Raw genomic sequence first — 22,123 nt, forward strand, 5'->3', positions numbered from 1 at the left:
CAGGGTGATGGAATGATGAAGCTGAAAAAGAACGTAAGGATTCAGTAATGGTTCTGTGAATATGGTTACTAATGGTACCGAACAACAGTTCTGATCAAACAAAATGATTTACAAGTTTCTTACTAAACGTATATATATACACAACAACAAAAACAAAAAACAAAAATAAAAAATCGATTCCCATGAAGCTGACACTCTATCTCACAAACACGTGTTTGATTATATAATTAATAAACAAAGTTTTGAGGTAAGAAAAGACTAAAAACTCACGATGATTTAGATTGTGCTACCAACAGAATGGTGTGACGTTGTACAATGACAGCATGTTTCAAAAGAAGAAGACGTCATAACACTCCAAGAATGTTTAACGACATGGACTTTCTTTCTTTACTTTATTTGGTGTTTAACGTCGTTTTCAACCACGAAGGTTATATCGCGACGAAGGAAAGGGGGGAGATGGGATAGGGGAAAGGGGGAGATGGGATAGAGCCACTTGCCAAGTGTTTCTTGTTCACAAAAGCACTAATAAAAAAATTGCTCCAGGGGCTTGCAACGTAGTACAATATATGACCTTACTGGGAGAATGCAAGTTTCCAGTACAAAGGACTAAACATTTCTTATATACTGCTTGACTAAAATCTTTACAAACATTGACTATATTCTATACAAGAACCACTTAACAAGGGTTAAAGGAGAAACAGAATCCGTTAGTCGCCTCATACGACATGCGGGGTGTAGAGAAATAAGGATGTGGAAAAAAAGACTTTTGGTAAGTGAAATAAAGGTGATGGATCCAGTCAGGTAGAAATAAGACAACAAGAAAAGAATTGGAAAACTGCAGGGAATAGTAGGGAGAGTTTTCTTGGAAGGAAATATAGGTGAAAGGACTGGTAAGGCAGAAATAAGACAAAAGAAGAAAAGAAACAGAACCGTTAGTCGCCTCTTACGACATGCTGGTTAGCATCGGGTAAATTCTTTCCAGTCCCAACCAATATGGGACTCCCCCTAACCCGCGGGGGGTTTGACGACATGGAAAAAAGTACGTTTCCCCAACTCGCTTCATAATAAATGGAAGAGAAAGATGATAATAATGTTTATCCTACATGTATACGTGAGAGAGACACCCGTGAGATAATAATCGTTCAAATCACACGTGTGTTTATCATGTAAATGAGGTCATGTCAGGCAAGTCTGGCAAGGATCTGTTTTTCCACTGCTTATAATGCCAAAATCACCGAGAAAAACGTCATTATAGAAACAAAAATTGCGCTCGCTAATTACCCTCGATGGATCTTTAGAACTAACACGTCACGCCACACTTTCAGAGTGACGTTTCTTTGCTTTGACGTAATAATAATAATAATAATAATAAATAACTTTTCTATAGCGCGAGTCCCATCAATTGGCTCCAGGCGCTTTACAAATTCATTATAGAATAAACTAGCATTGCACGTAGCATTGTAATAGATTGCACGAGGGTTTAGAAGAGATCGAGGTTCCAAAACAAGCGTCTTTAATATAGCTGTCTCGACTGCAGGATATTTTCAGCAAAATACACGTAAGTGCAGTATGTAGGATAAACAGAATACTACATGGCTTGCTGTATCGTACCAGATTTGCACTCGTTGCTTTTTCAAATAGTGAAAAGCTCGCTTTCGCTCGCAGTTCAATATTTTTTTTAAGAACTCGTGTCACAGTAATCTGGTACGACACAGCAAGCCATGTAGTATTCTCTATATAAGTAACCCTTGGATACTACAGGAGAAGAACGTAAGCATGTCTTTTATATTGACAGAATAAAGTAACTACCATCCCATACAGATTTAAAAGATCTGGTGCTTTTTGAATGTGCACATGTATCACAACGTTTGCTCTGACAAGGGTAAAAACCTTGTTTTTATGTACACATATCTATATATATATACGACTTGTGTCTGTGTGTGTGTCTGTGTATCTGTGTATCTGTGTATTCGCCATGCACGGCCAAAGTTCTCGATGGATCTGCTTCAAATTTGGTGGGCTTATTCAGAGAGACCCCGGACACAACCTCATCGATGAGATATTTCAACACGTGCTCTCAGCGCGCAGCGCTCAACCGATTTTGGTTCCACCTCAGCTACCCGGGCCCCCATACCGACACACCAAAGCCGCTACACCACATCACAACGCCAAAGTTCTCGCTGGATCTTTTTCAAATTTGGACACCGTATTCAGCTACACCCCGGACACAATATCATCGATGAGATATTTCAACACGTGCTCTCAGCGCGCAGCGCTGAACTGATTTTGGTTTTTGTGTTCATTTCACCATTATAAGTAACTCTTCCTTATCTTCTCCAGTGTTTGGCGTTTATCTCCCTTCCTTCGTGTGGCTTTCCCGTTTGTAAGTTACTATTACTATTTTTAGAATGTCACTGCGCTGTCCACTGCGCTGTCCACAACGCTTCCCTTGCACCCGTAAGTTGTTCTTACTGTCAAAGTGAAAAGGTCGAATCAATTTATAGCCACGCGAAAAATACACTCTCACCTATCTCTATATATTTATAGATACAGATATGCATATATATATATATATATACGGCTTCTCTGTGTGTGTGTGTGTGTTTGTGTGTGTGTGTGGGCAAAAACCTGTGTATTGTAGAGTTCTGTTTGTGATGTGGTCTAGCGGCTTTTGTCTGTCTGTATGTTAAGGCGCAAAAAGGCGGACTGGGCAGTTTTCAAGGACGCTGTCACTAAGTCTGCCGATGCACATACCCTCTTGGATGGCAACCCAGAGTCCCAAGAAAGTATCGACAACAAATATAAACAGCTAAGATCAAACCTGCTGAATGCAATGGAATTGTCAATCCCCAAAACAAAACCTTTTATCGGACCCAGTAGAACTGATCAGAGCCCATGGTGGACAGAAGAATGCAGAACAGCCATCAGGTTAAAAAGAACTGCAAAAGAGAAGTATGATCGCTTCAGGTCTGCACAAAACCACAACAATATGAAATCAACTGAAGAACAATGTGACAAAATTATAGACAAAGCAAAAAAAGAATATTTTGAAAACATGTCCAGCAAAGTGAGCGATTACAGAGATGCTGGAAAAATTTGGACCAAAATAAGGAAATTCAAATGCAGACACAAGCAGGCTGAACGTCCTCTTATGCACGAAGGAAAAAAATATGAAAGCCTTCCTGAAAAAGCAGAACTGTTTGCAGATATTTTTGCAGCAGCAAGCCAAACCGATAAACTGTTATGTGAGCAGGAACTCTTCCGTAAGAAGTGGGAGGATAAACAGGACTTAAACGACCCAGAACTCAACCCTTCCTTAAAAATAAATGCTCCCTTATCCATTCAAGAACTGAAAACGGCTATAGCATAGGTGACAAAAGTCCGATCCACCTGTGGTTCTGATCCAATAAACTATCAGGTCATACAACATTTACCAAACCAAGGATTAAATCTTTTACTGGATTTTTATTCAACATGCTGGAAGTCTGGCCTGATTCCCACAGCTTGGAAAGAGGCTGTTGTGATCCCCATTTTAAAGCCTGGAAAACCAAGAGCTGACCCTTCCAACTGGCGCCCTATATCTCTGACCTCCCATCTGAGCAAAATCTATGAAAGAATACTAAAATCCAGACTAGAAGATGAAATGGAAAGAAAAAAGGTAATACCCCTGTGCCAAGCCGGTTTCCGTCGAGGCAGGGGTGTCTCGGATCACATTGTAAAACTGTCCTCCAAAATTAAGAAAGCTCTCTCACGCAAGAAGTCTCTATTTGCTGTCTTTTTTGACATCAAAAAAGCCTACGATACAGTATGGCACCAACGATTGTTGTTCAAATTGAAGCAATTAGGCATCAGTGGTAATATGTTTCAATACATAAAAAGCTTTCTACTGAACAGATCCTTTCAAACTGATTATAAAGGTGCCAAATCATCCACTCGCAAAGTTGACATGGGAGTGCCACAGGGCTCAGTAATAGCACCACTGCTTTTTAGCATTATGCTGCATGACATATCGACAATTAAAACACATGGAGCCGAACTGACGCTTTATGCGGATGATATTGCTCTATGCAAAGAGTATCAAAACAAAACCTATAAAACAGAACACAAATTCTCTAAAGAGTGGCAAACAGCTATAGATAACATTGCGAACTATATGCGGGAGAATGGCTTCACTCTCTCTGCCGAGAAAACTGTATTTGTTGTCTTTACAAACCGAAAACTGGAAGATCGAGAAAAGATACAGTTCTCACTAGATAAATCTGTTGTTTCACCCAGTCAGCAGGTGAAATATCTGGGCGTACTTTTCACCTCAAATGGACTATGGACTGCTCACTTAAAGTATCTTTTAAGCAAAGCAAATAAGACCATCAACCTTCTTAAAATACTGGCTGCCCAACCATGGGCAAAGTGCCCAGTTATTCTAACAAAATCACCAGAGCTCTTATAAGATCAAGACTATCATATGGACAGGAGGCCTACTTCTCGTCGGCTCGAAAATGGCTTGATAAGCTACAGTCAGCGGAATGTCGTGCCCTTCGGCTTGCCCTTGGACACCCAAGGCATTCAAAGCAGGCCATTGTATACCACCAAGCAGGATTCCTCCCTCTTGACATGTGGCGACGTAAGTGCTGCGCAGATTACAATGTTCGAGCCAACACAGTGCAAAACTCAACAAAAGAGGAGCTACAACCGCATTACAACCATGTCCAAAACAAAAAGGCCCACTTTGGCACTACTTTCACCTCACTGGCTCAATTCAATGCTTCACTCTTTAGTGAAATCAGTGTCGACCCAAATGATGTGGCCCAAAACCCCATATCTCGTGATCCCTCATGGACAATGAAAGAAATGAATTTTGACACAGAATATTGCACAGCTACAAAGGATGATCAGTTATTACTCAGGATACAAGCCCTTGAGCACATTGATATTGTATACAAAGGCCATGTTCATGTTTACACAGACGGGTCAATGTTGGATGACAAGAAGGCCGGCGCAGCTTTTGTAATCTCCAGCGATGACATGACTGGGAAATTCAAACTGTGCAACAGAAACTCGATCTTCTCAGCTGAGCTCCTTGCCATTTGCATGTCGCTTGTTCATCTCAATCTCAAGAACACTCCTCCTCAAAAGATAGCTATATTCTCTGACTCCAAAGCAGCCATTGAAGCATTAAGATCTAACAAAAGATCAAAAAGACATGATCTTGTCATTGCCATAAAGGAGCTGGCAAATAAAATTATTAAAAAAGGAAGCGAGATTAACCTGGTCTGGTGTCCTGCACACGTGAACGTGCCTGGCAACGAGAAAGCGGACAAAGCCGCTAAAGAAGCTGCCCAAGGCATAGGCGCCTCCGAGGTAGACCTGCCATTGTCTGCTTCTGAGATCAGTAGCCTTACAGACTCTCTTCTCTGGAGAGAATGGAGGAACAAATATATGCACAAGGCTATAAGCTCTGGCTGGCTCATTCGGGAAGCCCCATCAAAACAGATGAACACCTATAATGCATGCCCACGTGTAATAAAAAGGATTAACCGCCTAAGGGCAGAAGCTGGGAATTACCAATTTCTAGAGCTTAAATGCACCTGTCAATCCGACCTCAACATTGCTCATTTGACTTTGGAGTGTGATTTGAACTCATGCCACTTTCAACCCCTGACTCAGTTTATAAACTCAAATAGAAATATTCTGCCTAATACCTCTAAGGAAAAATTAAGCTATCATTTAAGTTTTAATAAAGACCTTGGGTGGCAAGGTCCCAAACTTATCGCTGGACTTATGCACACGCACCCACTTGGTCCCTGGATATGAAGAGACATTGCTGCGGCTGACGCCATTGCTTCTCATACAGCTACTATATATTTTTATCAGAACTTTTAAAAATACCATTTTATATCCAAGTATCTCTTAACACCATTTTTAATTAGATGAGCGAGAGTGTGCGGGGGGCGGGAGGGTGGTGAACCACTGTACATAAAGGGAAAGTTTGTGTGCGTGCCTGTGTGTGTTCTTAATCTAAGACAAATGTCGCCAATGTTTTTACAGAATGACGTTAAATAAACGATTTTATCATCTGTCTGTATGTTGTGGCATTTGAGAAGCCACAGCAGATAATATAGGGCTAAGAAATAAGCTCTAAAATTCTCAATCCCGTTTGACAGGACTTCGCCTTCAAAGGTGATTGTGGTGAACCGCCACGCTGTCTGTCTCTGTCTCGCGATTCACCCCGGCGAAGCCGGGTATTCCTCTAGTAATACATATATCTATATATATATATATACGACTTGTGTCTGTGTGTGTGTGTGTGTGTGTGTGTGTGTGTGTGTGTGTGTGTATGTGCGCGTGCGTGCATGCGTGGGTGCGTGAGTGCGTGCGTGTGTGTGTATCAGTGTGTGTGTTCGTGCATGCGTGCGCCATGCGTGCATATGTGTTCGTGCATGCGTGCGTGCATGCGTGTATATTACGGTGTGTGTGTGTGTGTGTGTGTGTGTGTGTGTGTGTGTGTGTGTGTGTGTGTGTGAATATATACACATACACAGATACACGCAAGAACACGTACGCACGCACGCACAAATTTATAGAGAGATAGAGTAAGAGTCGGCCAAATAAAGACAAGGGAGCTAACCTTGAAAAAATTCCAAACCATATTGTTTGTACATTTCAAGCTCGCCTCCCCTGTTGAAATGGACGGTGTGGCAAGCAAAATACGCCCCAGCACAGATTCCGAAGTACGTTCCTCCGTTGGTCGTGACATAATCACGGATATGTTGAGTACCCTCATGGCCCAATGCTCTGGCAAACTCACTTGCTGTCCCTCCTCCTATCACCAGCGCTGCGCAGTTCTCTTTCCATTTACCTGTGAGCAGTGAACGGACATGTTTAAATTTTAAATTCAATACATTACAGCCACAGTATTTCTCCGTGAAAACGGGTCGGCTACCCGACTCAGATTTGGCCAGGCATTTTCCAAAGTTCCAAGGAATAAGAATTACATCCCTCCACTTTGGACACATACCAAAAATCAACTCACTGCTTTGTGTGCCGCAGTGTATTATTTGATGACTTGGTTTCACACAAAAACAGTGTTGTCCTATAAGAAAAAAATAAGAAAAAGTTAATAAAAAAGAGTCCAACTTTGCGCAGAAAGCCCCCAGGGTGTTGGTATTTGGTATGTGTCCAGGTGGATGTGTGGTCTTATCCCAAGCAAAGGCTGTACTGATTGTTTACACGGGAAGGACTGTGCCTTTAATAAAAAAAAATTAAAAAAGAGTAGACAGAAGGAGATTGATTGTTGCTTGTTGGGTCCAGCGGGCCATATAGACCAAATCAGGACCCCACAAGTTTAACATTACACATATTTAAATTAAACCAATTTCAATAAACAAAAGACAGAAGGAGAAGGAGGAGAAGTAAAAGAAGAATTAGAATCAATCAATCAATATGAGGCTTATATCGCGCGTATTCCGTGGGTACAGTTCTAAGCGCAGGGATTTTTTTTTGTTTTTTTTGTTTTTGTTTGTTTGTTTGCAATTTATATCGCGCACATATTCAAGGCGCAGGGATTTATTTATGCCGTGTGAGATGGAATATTTTTTTTACACAATACATCACGCATTCACATCGGCCAGCAGATCGCAGCCATTTCGGCGCATATCCTACTTTTCACGGCCTATTATTCCAAGTCACACGGGTATTTTGGTGGACATTTTTATCTATGCCTATACAATTTTGCCAGGAAAGACCCTTTTGTCAATCGTGGGATCTTTAACGTGCACACCCCAATGTAGTGTAGAAGAAGAAGAATTAAGAAACAAGTCGCGTAAGGCGAAAATACAATATTTAGTCAAGTAGCTGTCGAACTAGTCACAGACTGAAACTGAACGCAATGCAATTTTTTAGCAAGACCGTGTACTCATAGCATCGTCAGTCCACCGTTCAGGCAGTGAAATTGACAAGAAGAGCGGTTTAGTAGTTGCGCTGAGAAGGATAGCACGCTTTTCTATACCTCTCTTCGTTTTAACTTTCTGAGCGTGTTTTTAATCCAAACATATCATATCTATATGTTTTTGAAATCAGGAACCGACAAGGAATAAGATGAAAGTGTTTTTAAATTGATTTAGACAATTTAATTTTGATAATAATTTTTATATTTTTAATTTTCAGAGCTTGTTTTTAATTCAAATATAACATATTTATATGTTTTTGGAATCAGAAAATAATGGAGAATAAGATAAACGTAAATTTGAATCGTTTTATAATTTTTTAATTTTGTTTACAATTTTCAGATTTTTAATGACCAAGTAATTAATTAATTTTTAAGCCATCACGCTGAAATGCAATACCGAAGTCCGGGCTTCGTCGAAGACTACTTGACCAAAATTTCAACCAATTTGGTTGAAAAATGAGAGCGTGACAGTGCCGCCTCAACTTTCACGAAAAGCCGGATATGACGTCATCAAAGACATTTATCGAAAAAAGGAGAAAAACGTTCGGGGATATCAATCCCAGGAACTCTCATGTCAAATTTCATAAAGATCGGCCCAGTAGTTTGGTCTGAATCGCTCTACACGCACGCACGCACGCACGCACGCACGCACGCACACACACACACACACACACACACATACACCACGACCCTCGTTTCGATTCCCCCTCGATGTTAAAATATTTAGTCAAAACTTGACTAAATATAATAACAAGTCGCGTAAGGCGAAAATACAATATTTAGTCAAGTAGCTGTCGAACTCACAGAATGAAACTGAACGCAACGCAACGCAGCAAGACCGTATACTCGTAGCATCGTCACTCCACCGCCCGTGGCAAAGGCAGTGCCCGTGGAATTGACAAGAAGAGCGGGGTAGTAGTTGCGCTAAGAAGGATAGCACGCTTTTCTGTACCTCTCTTTGTTTTAACTTTCTGAGCGTGTTTTTAATCCAAACATATCATATCTATATGTTTTTGGAATCAGGAACCAACAAGGAATAAGATGAAAGTGTTTTTAAATTGATTTCGAAAAAAAAATTTGATAATAATTTTTATATATTTAATTTTCAGAGCTTGTTTTTAATCCGAATATAACATATTTATATGTTTTTGGAATCAGCAAATGATGGAGAATAAGATAAACGTAAATTTGGATCGTTTTATAATTTTTTATTTTTTTTTACAATTTTCAGATTTTTAATGACCAAAGTCATAAATTAATTTTTAAGCCACCAAGCTGAAATGCAATACCGAAGTCCGGGCTTCATCGAAGATTACTTGACCAAAATTTCAACCAATTTGGTTGAAAAATGAGGGCGTGACAGTGCCGCCTCAACTTTCACGAAAAGCCGGATATGACGTCATCAAAGACATTTATCAAAAAAATGAAAAAAACGTATGGGGATTTCATACCCAGGAACTCTCATGTCAAATTTCATAAAGATCGGTCCAGTAGTTTAGTCTGAATCGCTCTACACACACACACACACACACACAGACACACACACAGACACACGCACATACACCACGACCCTCGTTTCGATTCCCCCTCGATGTTAAAATATTTAGTCAAAACTTGACTAAATATAACAAGTCGCGTAAGGCGAAAATACAACATTTAGTCAAGTAGCTGTCGAACTCACAGAATGAAACTGAACGCAATGCAACGCAGCAAGACCGTATACTCGTGGTCCACCGCTCACGGCATAGGCAGTGAAATTGACAAGAAGAGCGGGGTAGTGGTTACGCTATGCTGCATAGCACGCTTTTCTGTACCTCTCTTCGTTTTAACTTTCTGAGCGTGTTTTTAATCCAAACATATCATATCTATATATTTTTGGAATCAGGAACCGACAAGGAATAAGATGAAAGTGTTTTTAAATTGATTTCGAAAAAAAAAAATTGATAATAATTTTTATATATTTAATTTTCAGAGCTTGTTTTTAATCCGAATATAACATATTTATATGTTTTTGGAATCAGCAAATGATGGAGAATAAGATAAACGTAAATTTGGATCGTTTTATAATTTTTTATTTTTTTTTACAATTTTCAGATTTTTAATGACCAAAGTCTCTAATTAATTTTTAAGCCACCAAGCTGAAATGCAATACCGAACCCCGGGCTTCGTCGAAGAGTACTTGACCAAAATTTCAACCAATTTGGTTGAAAAATGAGGGCGTGACAGTGCCGCCTCAACTTTCACGAAAAGCCGGATATGACGTCATCAAAGACATTTATCAAAAAAATGAAAAAAACGTTCCGAGATTTCATACCCAGGAACTCTCATGTCAAATTTCATAAAGATCGGTCCTGTAGTTTAGTCTGAATCGCTCTACACACACACACACACACACGCACGCACACACACACATACGCACATACACCACGACCCTCGTTTCGATTCCCCCTCGATGTTAAAATATTTAGTCAAAACTTGACTAAATATAAAAAGGAAACAAGTCGCGTAAGGCGAAAATACAATATTTAGTCAAGTAGCTGTCGAACTCACAGAATGAAACTGAACGCAATGCCATTTTTCAGCAAGACCGTATACTCGTAGCATCGTCAGTCCACCGCTCATGGCAAAGGCAGTGAAATTGACAAGAAGAGCGGGGTAGTAGTTGCGCTAAGAAGGATAGCACGCTTTTCTGTACCTCTCTTTGTTTTAACTTTCTGAGCGTGTTTTTAATCCAAACATATCATATCAATATGTTTTTGGAATCAGGAACCGACAAGGAATAAGATGAAAGTGTTTTTAAATTGATTTCGACAATTTAATTTTGATAATAATTTTTATATATTTAATTTTCTGAGCTTGTTTTTAATCCGAATATAACATATTTATATGTTTTTGGAATCAGAAAATGATGGAGAATAAGATAAACGTAAATTTGGATCGTTTTATAAATTTTTATTTTTTTTTACAATTTTCAGATTTTTAATGACCAAAGTCATCAATTAATTTTTAAGCCACCAAGCTGAAATGCAATACCGAAGTTCGGGCTTTGTCGAAGATTACTTGACCAAAATTTCAACCAATTTGGTTGAAAAATGAGGGCGTGACAGTGCCGCCTCAACTTTCACAAAAAGCCGGATATGACGTCATAAAAGACATTTATCAAAAAAATGAAAAAAGTATCTGGGGATTGCATACCCAGGAACTCTCATGTCAAATTTCATAAAGATCGGTCCAGTAGTTTAGTCTGAATCGCTCTACACACACACACACACGCACACACGCACACACACACGCACACACGCACATACACCAAGACCCTCGTTTCGATTCCCCCTCGATGTTAAAATATTTAGTCAAAACTTGACTAAATATAAAAAAGAGTAGACAGAAGGAGATTGATTGTTGCTTGTTGGGTCCAGCGGGCCATATAGACCAAATCAGGACCCCACAAGTTTAACATTACACATATTTAAATTAAACCAATTTCAATAAACAAAAGACAGAAGGAGAAGGAGGAGAAGTAAAAGAAGAATTAGAATCAATCAATCAATATGAGGCTTATATCGCGCGTAATCCGTGGGTACAGTTCTAAGCGCAGGGATTTATTTTTTTTAATTTTTTTTAATTTTTCTTTATGCAATTTATATCGCGCACATATTCAAGGCGCAGGGATTTATTTATGCCGTGTGAGATGGAATTTTATTTACACAATACATCACGCATTCACATCGGCCAGCAGATCGCAGCCATTTCGGCGCATATCCTACTTTTCACGGCCTATTATTCCAAGTCACACGGGTATTTTGGTGGACATTTTTATCTATGCCTATACAATTTTGCCAGGAAAGACCCTTTTGTCAATCGTGGGATCTTTAACGTGCACACCCCAATGTAGTGTAGAAGAAGAAGCATTAAGAAATAAAAAGGAAAAAAAAGAGCAAAAGAGGAATCAAAGCACGAAACAAAACATGTCTTTCTATAACAAGGTTGCAGGTAAAAAAATTAAATTTGTATTTCATGTATAAAGAAAATCTCAGAGAGTGTGAGTATTTAACAAGCCCAAAATGTATGCTTTTTATGAAGCGTACCTAAAGGGATGCCATTGATCTGATCAAAAATAATCAATAAGTCTATCAAACAGCCTCTTTGTCTCTGTCTTTCTGTCTGTCTGTCTGTCTGTCTGTCTATCCGTCTGTGTCTCGGTCTCTCTCTCATACCTCTTTGCCTCTCTCTCTCTGCCTCTCTCTCTCTCTCTGCCTTTCTCTCTCTCTCTCTCTCTCTCTCTCTCTCTCTCTCTCTCTCTCTCTCTCTCTCTCTCTCTCTCTCTCTCTCTCTCTCGCTCATTATCGCCCTCTCTTTTTTTTGGCATTGCCATTAAAGAAAACAGTTTAAATGGACACGCAACAGGCAAAGCTAGTTTCAAACTTACATTCTGCGATCTCTTCAGGGTAAATAGACTCAACAGGATGGGCGAGACATCCTCTCAGCGACGCAGTCACTTCGCAAACAGATTTGCTGGTTGTTTCCTCACCGGCATAGACTAAAACTGGCTTGACTTTAGTGTGTGCTAGTCTCTGCAATCAACGTAACCTTAACTTTTGAAAGGAAAAAACGACCAAAGAAACAAAAAATCAAACTCCGTCACAAAGAAAGAAACCAGAAAACCAGAAAACCCAGAACCAAATTGACAGAATAATAACGACGGATTAATACTGACTCAAGTGTGCGAAACATTCCAATTTCATTTCGAAGTAAAGAAAATCAGAGTAGTTTAACGTAAAGTAACGTAAAGTTAAAGTGAAGGTTGCTAAGCAAAAGAAACGCCCTAACTTCGTTTCGAAATTAAGTAAAATAAATCAAAGAAAAGAAAAGATATTCACCAAGAGCGGGAAAAATATTCTAGTTTCGTTGCAAAGTAAAGTAAAGTGAAGTAAGATAAAGTAGAATAAAGTTCAAGTTACAAAGGGAACGACACGCTCAAACTGCGTTTTGAAGTAAAGTTAAATAGATTTAAAGTAAAGAAAAGTAAACATGACTAAGTGAGCGAAACATTCTAATTTGGTTTCAAAGTAAAAAGTCAAGTCAAGACAAGTCAATTCGAATCAAGTCAAGTCAATGATAGAAAAGGAAAGAAAAGGAAAGGAAAGGAATTGAACGGAAAAGAATTGAAATGAAAGAAGTTAAAACGAAAGCCGGGAAAGGAATCGAAAGGAAAGGAAAGGAATTGAAAGGAAAGAATTGAAATGAAAGGAGTTAAAACGAAACGAAAGGAAAGGAATTGAAAGGAAAGGAATTGAAAGGAAAGAAAAGGAATTACAAGAAGAAAAAGTCGCGTAAGGCGAAAATACAATATTTAGTCAAGTAGCTGTCGAACTCACAGAATGAAACTGAACGCAATGCCATTTTTCAGCAAGACCGTATACTCGTAGCATCGTCAGTCCACCGCTCATGGCAAAGGCAGTGAAATTGACAAGAAGAGCGGGGTAGTAGTTGCGCTAAGAAGGATAGCACGCTTTTCTGTACCTCTCTTTGTTTTAACTTTCTGAGCGTGTTTTTAATCCAAACATATCATATCTATATGTTTTTGGAATCAGGAACCGACAAGGAATAAGATGAAAGTGTTTTTAAATTGATTTGGACAATTTAATTTTGATAATAATTTTTATATATTTAATTTTCAGAGCTTGTTTTTAATCCGCATATAACATATTTATATGTTTTTGGAATCAGCAAATGATGGAGAATAAGATAAACGTAAATTTGGATCGTTTTATACATTTTTATTTTTTTTTACAATTTTCAGATTTTTAATGACCAAAGTCATTAATTAATTTTTAAGCCACCAAGCTGAAATGCAATACCGAAGTCCGGGCTTCGTCGAAGATTACTTGACCAAAATTTCAACCAATTTGGTTGAAAAATGAGGGCGTGACAGTGCCGCCTCAACTTTCACGAAAAGCCGGATATGACGTCATCAAAGACATTTATCAAAAAACTGAAAAAAACGTTCGGGGATTTCATACCCAGGAACTCTCATGTCAAATTTCATAAAGATCGGTCCAGTAGTTTAGTCTGAATCGCTCTACACACACACACACACAGACAGACAGACAGACACACACACACACACACGCACATACACCACGACCCTCGTTTCGATTCCCCCTCGATGTTAAAATATTTAGTCAAAACTTGACTAAATATAAAAATGAAAAGACAACAAGTCGCGTAAGGCGAAAATACAATATTTAGTCAAGTAGCTGTCGAACTCACAGAATGAAACGCAATGCCATTTTACTCGTAGCATCGTCAGTCCACCGCTCATGGCAAAGGCAGTGAAATTGACAAGAAGAGCGGGGTAGTAGTTGCGCTAAGAAGGATAGCACGCTTTTCTGTACCTCTCTTTGTTTTAACTTTCTGAGCGTGTTTTTAATCCAAACATATCATATCCATATGTTTTTGGAATCAGGAACCGACAAGGAATAAGATGAAAGTGTTTTTAAATTGATTTGGACAATTTAATTTTGATAATAATTTGTATATATTTAATTTTCAGAGCTTGTTTTTAATCCGAATATAACATATTTATATGTTTTTGGAATCAGCAAATGATGGAGAATAAGATAAACGTAAATTTGGATCGTTTTATAAATTTTTATTTTTTTTTTACAATTTTCAGATTTTTAATGACCAAAGTCATTAATTAATTGTTAAGCCACCAAGCTGAAATGCAATACCGAAGTCCGGGCTTCGTCGAAGATTACTTGACCAAAATTTCAACCAATTTGGTTGAAAAATGAGAGCGTGACAGTGCCGCCTCAACTTTCACGAAAAGCCGGATATGACGTCATCAAAGACATTCATCAAAAAAATGAAAAAAGTCTGGGGATATCATACCCAGGAACTCAAATGTAAAATGTCATAAAGATCGGTCCAGTAGTTTACTCTGAATCGCTCTACACGCAGGCACGCACGCACGCACACACACACACACACACACACACACACACACACATACACACACACATACACCACGACCCTCGTTTCGATTCCCCCTCGATGTTAAAATATTTAGTCAAAACTTGACTAAATATAACAAGTCGCGTAAGGCGAAAATACAATATTTAGTCAAGTAGCTGTCGAACTCACAGAATGAAACTGAACGCAATGCAACGCAGCAAGACCGTATACTCGTAGTCCACCGCTCACGGCATAGGCAGTGAAATTGACAAGAAGAGCGGGGTAGTAGTTGCGCTAAGAAGGATAGCACGCTTTTCTGTACCTCTGTTTGTTTTAACTTTCTAAGCGTGTTTTTAATCCAAACATATCATATCTATATGTTTTTGGAATCAGAAACCGACAAGGAATAAGATGAAAGTGTTTTTAAATTGATTTGGACAATTTAATTTTGATAATAATTTTTATATATTTAATTTTCAGAGCTTGTTTTTAATCCGAATATAACATATTTATATGTTTGTGGAATCAGCAAATGATGGAGAATAAGATAAACGTAAATTTGGATCGTTTTATACATTTTTATTTTTTTTTACAATTTTCAGATTTTTAATGACCAAAGTCATTAATTAATTTTTAAGCCACCAAGCTGAAATGCAATACCGAAGTCCGAGCTTCGTCGAAGATTACTTGACCAAAATTTCAACCAATTTGGTTGAAAAATGAGGGCGTGACAGTGCCGCCTCAACTTTCACGAAAAGCCGGATATGACGTCATCAAAGACATTTATCAAAAAACTGAAAAAAACGTTCGGGGATTTCATACCCAGGAACTCTCATGTCAAATTTCATAAAGATCGGTCCAGTAGTTTAGTCTGAATCGCTCTACACACACACACACACACGCACACACACACACACACACACACACGCACATACACCACGACCCTCGTTTCGATTCCCCCTCGATGTTAAAATATTTAGTCAAAACTTGACTAAATATAAAAAGGAAAGGAAAAGAAAGGAAACAAACATGGTGTAAATAAGTTCCCTTACAAACCTGCTGATAGAAAAACCATGTTGGAAAACTGCGATCAGCCAGGCCGCTACCGGAAGCCCTGAACCAAATAGCAGCTGGTCCAGTCATCTTCAGTGCCTGCCTATACATGTCTCTGGTGTAACGAAGATCATGCTGCTCCTGCTCCTGTCGCTGTTGTTGTGGTAGTTGTTCCGGTGCTGGTCCTAGCTAAGGATGAGCCGGGTACTACTCGTGGTCTTCGGAACTGGTGGTGCTTCTTCTCAATGTTGTTTTTGGATGACGGGGATGTTGATGTCGTCGTCGTCGTCGTCGTCGTCGTCCTTGTTATTGTTTTCGATGTTGTCCTTCTCTTTGTTTGTCTTCTTTCTGACTATATCGCTGCTTAATTTTCAATTGATAACAGTTCCGGGTAACTGTAAAACCAGGGACCTATATATTTAGAAGCATACTTTCTTGGCTTCTGATCAGCATGGAGACGATGCGAAGTGCGGTGAGCCGAGGTGAATTGCACAACTCAAGTGAAGTGAGGATGCACATTTTATATAATGGGAGTACGCGCAACAATCGCTTGGAAAATCCAGACTGTTATTTTTAAAACTGACTACTTAGCCTAACTTTGGAAGAATTCCAAGACCAGATTAAGGTGGGAATGTAATTCTTTGTTGGGGGTACCATATGTTGTAGGTCCAATCATTTAAGCAATTAACAGATCAAATGACTCGATTATTATGGTACTTCGGTTACTGACGCAGGCTTACGCCCGAAACTTTTGTCAGGGCACAGTAAACTATATTTGATGGCTGACGGTACTAATGGATGTGTTGGTACATGTCCGTTTTCAAATTTCATAAAAAAATGACTTTTTGTAAGCCTCGGCTTTTAATAATGTGGGAAGGTCGGGTGTAAGGACAAGGATATATAGCACAGGCAGAGGAGCATACAATTAAGACACCGAAGACAGAGGTTGCTTTAACTTATCTTTTATTGAAGGAAATGTAACTAAAAATAACCACTCAGTTAGCTTATCTAAATCATAAATATTCCAAAACAGTTTAGCTAAATTTGGTTGCAACTAGAAACAATGCTATAAGTTATAAAATAGAAACAATAAACAGAACTCTAATACAAGAAATAGCAATGCCTACATAAAACCAGAAATAGCAATTATGAATTATTCTAGTAGCCAAAATAGGAACTATGAGTTCTGGTATCTACCAGTACCAGAATCAGAAACAATATGTATTTCTGGTGCAAACCAGAAATATAAACTATGAATATGAAACCAGAATTTCTGGTGTAAACCAGAAAGCAGTGTAAAGAAGAAGGCAAGATTCTCCTCAGTGAGCACACTTGAAAGAAACACAAACTCTGCTGCTGACGCCAAGTCGCGAAACACAAAGACTGAAAGAGACAGGTCTCGGAATGAAAACCACAAGTCGACCCCTTACTAACTTCGCGCCAAACTACACTAGACCGGTTCATGACAAATTAGAGCAGAGCTTCGACACGTTCACGGCTACCGACAACACACATGGAGCACCCAGCTCGCAGTGTCACAAATCGCGTTTTTTGCTCTACTCTAAATGTTCGCTCTTTTAAAGACAGGTCACTTCCGATTTCCTGTGGCGATAAGCCAATGGGGAGGCTACCTGGTGTCAGACAACGGGGGGCGTTCTACTTAAAATGCCTGCCCAATGAAAGGGATCGTTACCGAGGCATGAAGCCATGTCGGTGTCACGCACCGGAAATATTACGCACACCGGATAAGGCTCATTAGATTACAAGCAGTGTCAAAGCTGATACACAGAAGGGGGGGGGGGGTGGTAAGAGACTAAAACCTCCAAGCCACCTGGCATCTTCTATGATGTACCCTGTCAAAAGAAATGACACCCACTTGACAAAACGCCGAGTCCAACGAGCGGCACATTACATAACGACCACCTAAATCTGAGATAAGAGATTAGAAATGCATCCGGTCGGGGTCTACCCTAGGATAGTAAACACACAATAAAGTACAATGCACAAAGACAACCAGGTATTATTTAGTCACTCCTTAGGCACTGATGGTTAGAGGTTACGCTGCTGCTTCTCATCATTTCAAGTTAGGGATTTAGCACAAAGGGCATTTTTTAAAGGTAAACCCAATGTAACTAGCACACACACACACACAGGGGATAGCTATAGACAGGGGAGGCAACTGGGTCGGGCAGGAGATAATCACACACAGAGAGACGGGGTATGCCACTTGGCTACATCCCCCCAGCTCTATACCAACCTGCGCCCTCGCAGGGAGCAAGTACAACAGGAGCCTAAGATACAACCTGGAGCTGACTTAAACAGATCATCCAAGGTGACATCTAACAACTCAAACAACATTAATACAGAAAACACAACCTCCCTTGCCAACATATTAGTGAAAGCACGCCCAACTCAGGGATATGACACAAGACAACAAGATGCATTGCAGAAAAGGCAGTCAGGAACCCGCTATTAAGCCAAGAGAACCTGAAACACCATAAAGCTTGTCGTCAGGATCATGGATGCCGCTGACCACTGCTAATCCTGAAATATCCTTAACAACGTCGGAGAACATAACGGCCTGAAACCACCAGCACCCAGGGGTGACAACAACAACCTGATACATACAAACAAACACAGATGTTAATTCTAAATGCTCAAAGAGGGAATCGAAGCAAAAGTAAAATGCAAAACCATAAAACATTAGCAAATCAATGAATTTCACAAACTAAACAAAGTGATAGGTTGAAGTGAATCAGTATCAATGTATGCGAGTCTTTTATCTCACTGATGATCCAGGAATTAGCGAGTCCTTATCTCACAGTAAATGAGAGAAAATGTTGTTGTGAGTCCGTCTCACAGATGTTAAGGCTAAGTGCTCAAAGAGGGAACCGAAGCAAAAGTAAAATGCAAAACCATAAAACATTTTAAGAAAATGCAAAATATGAATTTCACAGACTAAACAAAGTGATAGAGAAATAAGTTAAAGTGAATATCAATGTATGTGAGTCTATCTCACAGATGATTTTGGAATTAGCGAGTCCTTATCTCACAGTAAATGAGAGAAAATGTTGTTGTGAGTCTGTCTCACAGATGTTAAGGCTAATCTAGCTGGCGAGTCTCTGTCTCACGAATGGCACATGGCCCACATGACAGCAGCACATTGTTTTCCTGACTGTTCACAATAGGCTCGTGGCGGGGTTATGACAGCGGTACACTTATTATTTACACAAGTCCGACTGTTCAAATTAATATGGCGAGTCTCTGTCTCACGAATGGCACATGGCCCACATGACAGCAGCACATTGTTTTCCTGACTGTTCACAATAGGCTCATGGCGGAGTTATGACAGCGGCACACTTACACAAGTCCGACTGTTCAAAAATAAATGAAATCAAGTGAATCCCATGATTGCTTAGAATGAGGACAATCTCTGCCGTATACGCTGTGAGCGGCGTACAGGCACAGCAGCTGGAGGAGGGACCAGAGGTTCTGGGTCTCTGGCCAGAGGCTGGTCTGGGACACGTGCTACCTCTGGAACACGAAGCGCTGGGGCTGGAACTGGAGGTGCCTGGGACTGAGGAACTGGTGCAAGGGCTGCTGGCTGCACCGGAGGAGGCTGGAGGGGTGGGGGAAAGACTGGGCGTGCCAGGAAGACAGTGCCTCTGTCAGGGAATGTTGGGGTAGCTGGGACAGGGGCAGGTGGGGAAAGGGGTGTCGTAGGGGGTGCGATGGGGACAGCAGCAGGCATGATGTCGTCTCGGCTGAGGGTCTTCTCACCACCCCCAGCGACAGGACGTACGACATACACCTGGAAGCCTGGGTAGGGTCGAGCTGTTACCACATACAGCTCAGACCGCCACTGGTCCTGGATCTTGCTCCTGCCCAGGGTCCGGTTCTTGATGTAAGTGTAGTCACCTACATGGAGGGGGTGATCTGCCGCTTTCTTGTCTGTCTGCTGGCGCCTCTCTTCAGCTGACTTCTTCAAGTGCTGTTGGGCGCGTGCATGGGCTTCCTGGAGTCGCAAGCGGTGCTGCCGAACCCAGTCAGTGGCTCCAGCAGTTGCTTCTCCAGCACGGCCAAGGAGATGGTCGATGGGCAGACGGGGCTCCTGTCCAAAGAGCAGGAAGTGGGGGGGAGAAACCAGTGGAGGCGTGCGGCGTCGAGTTGTAGGCCTGGAGCAGCTCAGGCAGGTGTATTAGCCATCGTCCCTTCTTTTCAACAGACAGTGTGCGCAGAAGGTCGTGAAGAGTTCTGTTGAAGCGCTCACACTGTCCGTTTCCTCGCGGGTGATATGGTGTTGTCCTGGACTTATCGATGCCATACATCTCACAGAGGGCCTGGACTACCTTGCCCTCAAAGTCTCTGCCTTGGTCGCTGTGGAGCCTCTCTGGAACACCATATCGCTGAAACCATTCCTGGACCAGCACCTTAGCAACGGTTCCTGCCTCTTGGTTGCGTGTTGGAACCGCGAGGGAAAATTTGGTGAACACGTCCGTGATCACTAGGACGTTCTCCCTGCCGTCTGTGGCAGTTTCCAGCTTGGTGAAGTCCATCGCCACCACTTCAAGGGGGTGACTGGCGAGGAGGTGGCCAGACGTGGTGTGGAGAAGGGGCTTCCGGCCTAGGACGCAGCGTTGGCAGTTTGTGACGTAGCCCTTGACGTCGCTGAACATCCCAGGCCAGTAGACGCGCTGTCTGAGGAGTTCCATGGTCCGGTCGTAGCCTTGGTGGCCCATGTTGTCGTGCAAGGCGACCATGACATCTGGTCGCAGGGAGCTAGGCAGCACCAGCTGCTCGAAGTGGCCGCCTTTGGAGTCTGCCACTCGACGGTAGAGGACCCCTTTCTCCATAAACAGCTTTTTGTGTTGCTGAAGGAGCGTCCGCAGCGGGGGGTCTCGGGCATCATGGGGTCTGGCAGGCCAAGACCTGAGGACTGGGCCGATGGTGGCGTCCTCGTCCTGCAATCGCATGAGGTCCTCGGGGGAGTGATGGGGAAGGGTGTCCGTGGTTGGCTCTGCTGCCTTGAAGCTGACATCAAGGGGCAGTGGTGGCTGTCCATGCACCTCTGGCACTGGATCGAGAGCAGCCCTCTCGCACCACATCTCTTGCTCTGTGGCCAACTCTGGGGGAACAGGGGTAGAGGACTGGTCAGGGAGGGAATCAGGGGGTAGGCGGGACAGGGCATCAGCAGGGTTGATCTTCCCGGGGCGGTAGCGCAAAGTGAAGTTAAACTGGGCCAGTTGAGAGGCCCAACGTTGCTCCAGCGCCCCAAGTTTTGCCATCTTCAGGTAGGTGAGGGGGTTGTTATCCGTTATCACCTCAAACTCAGCGCCGAGAAGGTAGTGGCGGAACTTCTCGCACGCGGCCCACTTAAGAGCAAGCAGCTCCAGCTTGAAGCTGCTGTAGTTAGCACAGTTCTTCTCAGTGGGCTTGAGTCTCCTACTGGCGTAGGCAATGACGCGTTGCTTCCCATCTTGGACTTGTGAGATGATAGCACTGAGTCCATCATGACTGGCATCAGTTTCCAGGATGAACGGCTTCTCATAGTCGGCGTACCCCAAGACTGGAGCTGTTGTCAGGGCCGACTTCAGAGACTCAAAGGCTGTCTGGTATCGCTCAGTCCACAGGTGGTGGATGGCTGCCTTCTTCTTCTTGCTTCCTTTGCCGCCTTCTGTCACGAGGTCGTGAAGTGGTCCGGCCAGCTTGGAGAATCCACTGATGAAGCGTCGGTAGTAGCTGGCGAAACCAAGGAAGCTGCGCAGGTCTGTGGTGGTCTTGGGCAGTGGCCAGTTCTGAACAGCCTCAATCTTCCCGGCTTCGCAGCTAATACCGTCCGCTGAAATGGTGTGCCCTAAGTAGACTACCTCTCTTCGCAGGAACTGGCACTTCTCTGGCTTCAGCTTAAGGCCCGTCTCGGTGATGCGCTGGAGGAGGCGCTCAAGGTGCTGCAGGTGCTCGTCGAACGTCTTCGAGTACACTAGTAGGTCGTCCAGGTACACCAACAGAAACTGGAACTGGAAGTCAGACATGGTTGCCTGCATCAGTCTCTGGAAGGTGGCTGGGGCGGAGATAAAACCCATGGGCATCCTAGTGTACTCAAAGAGGCTGAACGGAGTGCAGAAGGCCGTCTTGTGCTGGTCTCGGGGTTCCATGGCAATCTGG

The 22,123-nt window shown here is 41.8% G+C and overlaps 2 protein-coding genes across 2 annotated transcripts in view; both read right to left on the bottom strand.

Moving 5' to 3' along the window:
- Positions 1 to 7,356, bottom strand: part of LOC138970208 (uncharacterized protein TC_0305-like) — an 8,287-nt gene extending 931 nt beyond the window's left edge. The window contains exons 1-2 of the mRNA XM_070342702.1: positions 7,353 to 7,356; positions 6,644 to 6,856 (exon numbers count right to left, since the gene is read on the bottom strand). Of these exons, the coding sequence (XP_070198803.1) occupies positions 6,644 to 6,856; positions 7,353 to 7,356 (217 nt within the window). The remainder of the gene's footprint in view (positions 1 to 6,643; positions 6,857 to 7,352) is intronic.
- The window catches only part of LOC138971512 (uncharacterized), a 247,650-nt gene that overhangs the window by 9,971 nt on the left and 215,556 nt on the right, over positions 1 to 22,123 (bottom strand). The window lies entirely within an intron of this gene.

Source organism: Littorina saxatilis, linkage group LG7, assembly GCF_037325665.1.
Source record: "Littorina saxatilis isolate snail1 linkage group LG7, US_GU_Lsax_2.0, whole genome shotgun sequence".
Taxonomy (NCBI): domain Eukaryota; kingdom Metazoa; phylum Mollusca; class Gastropoda; order Littorinimorpha; family Littorinidae; genus Littorina; species Littorina saxatilis.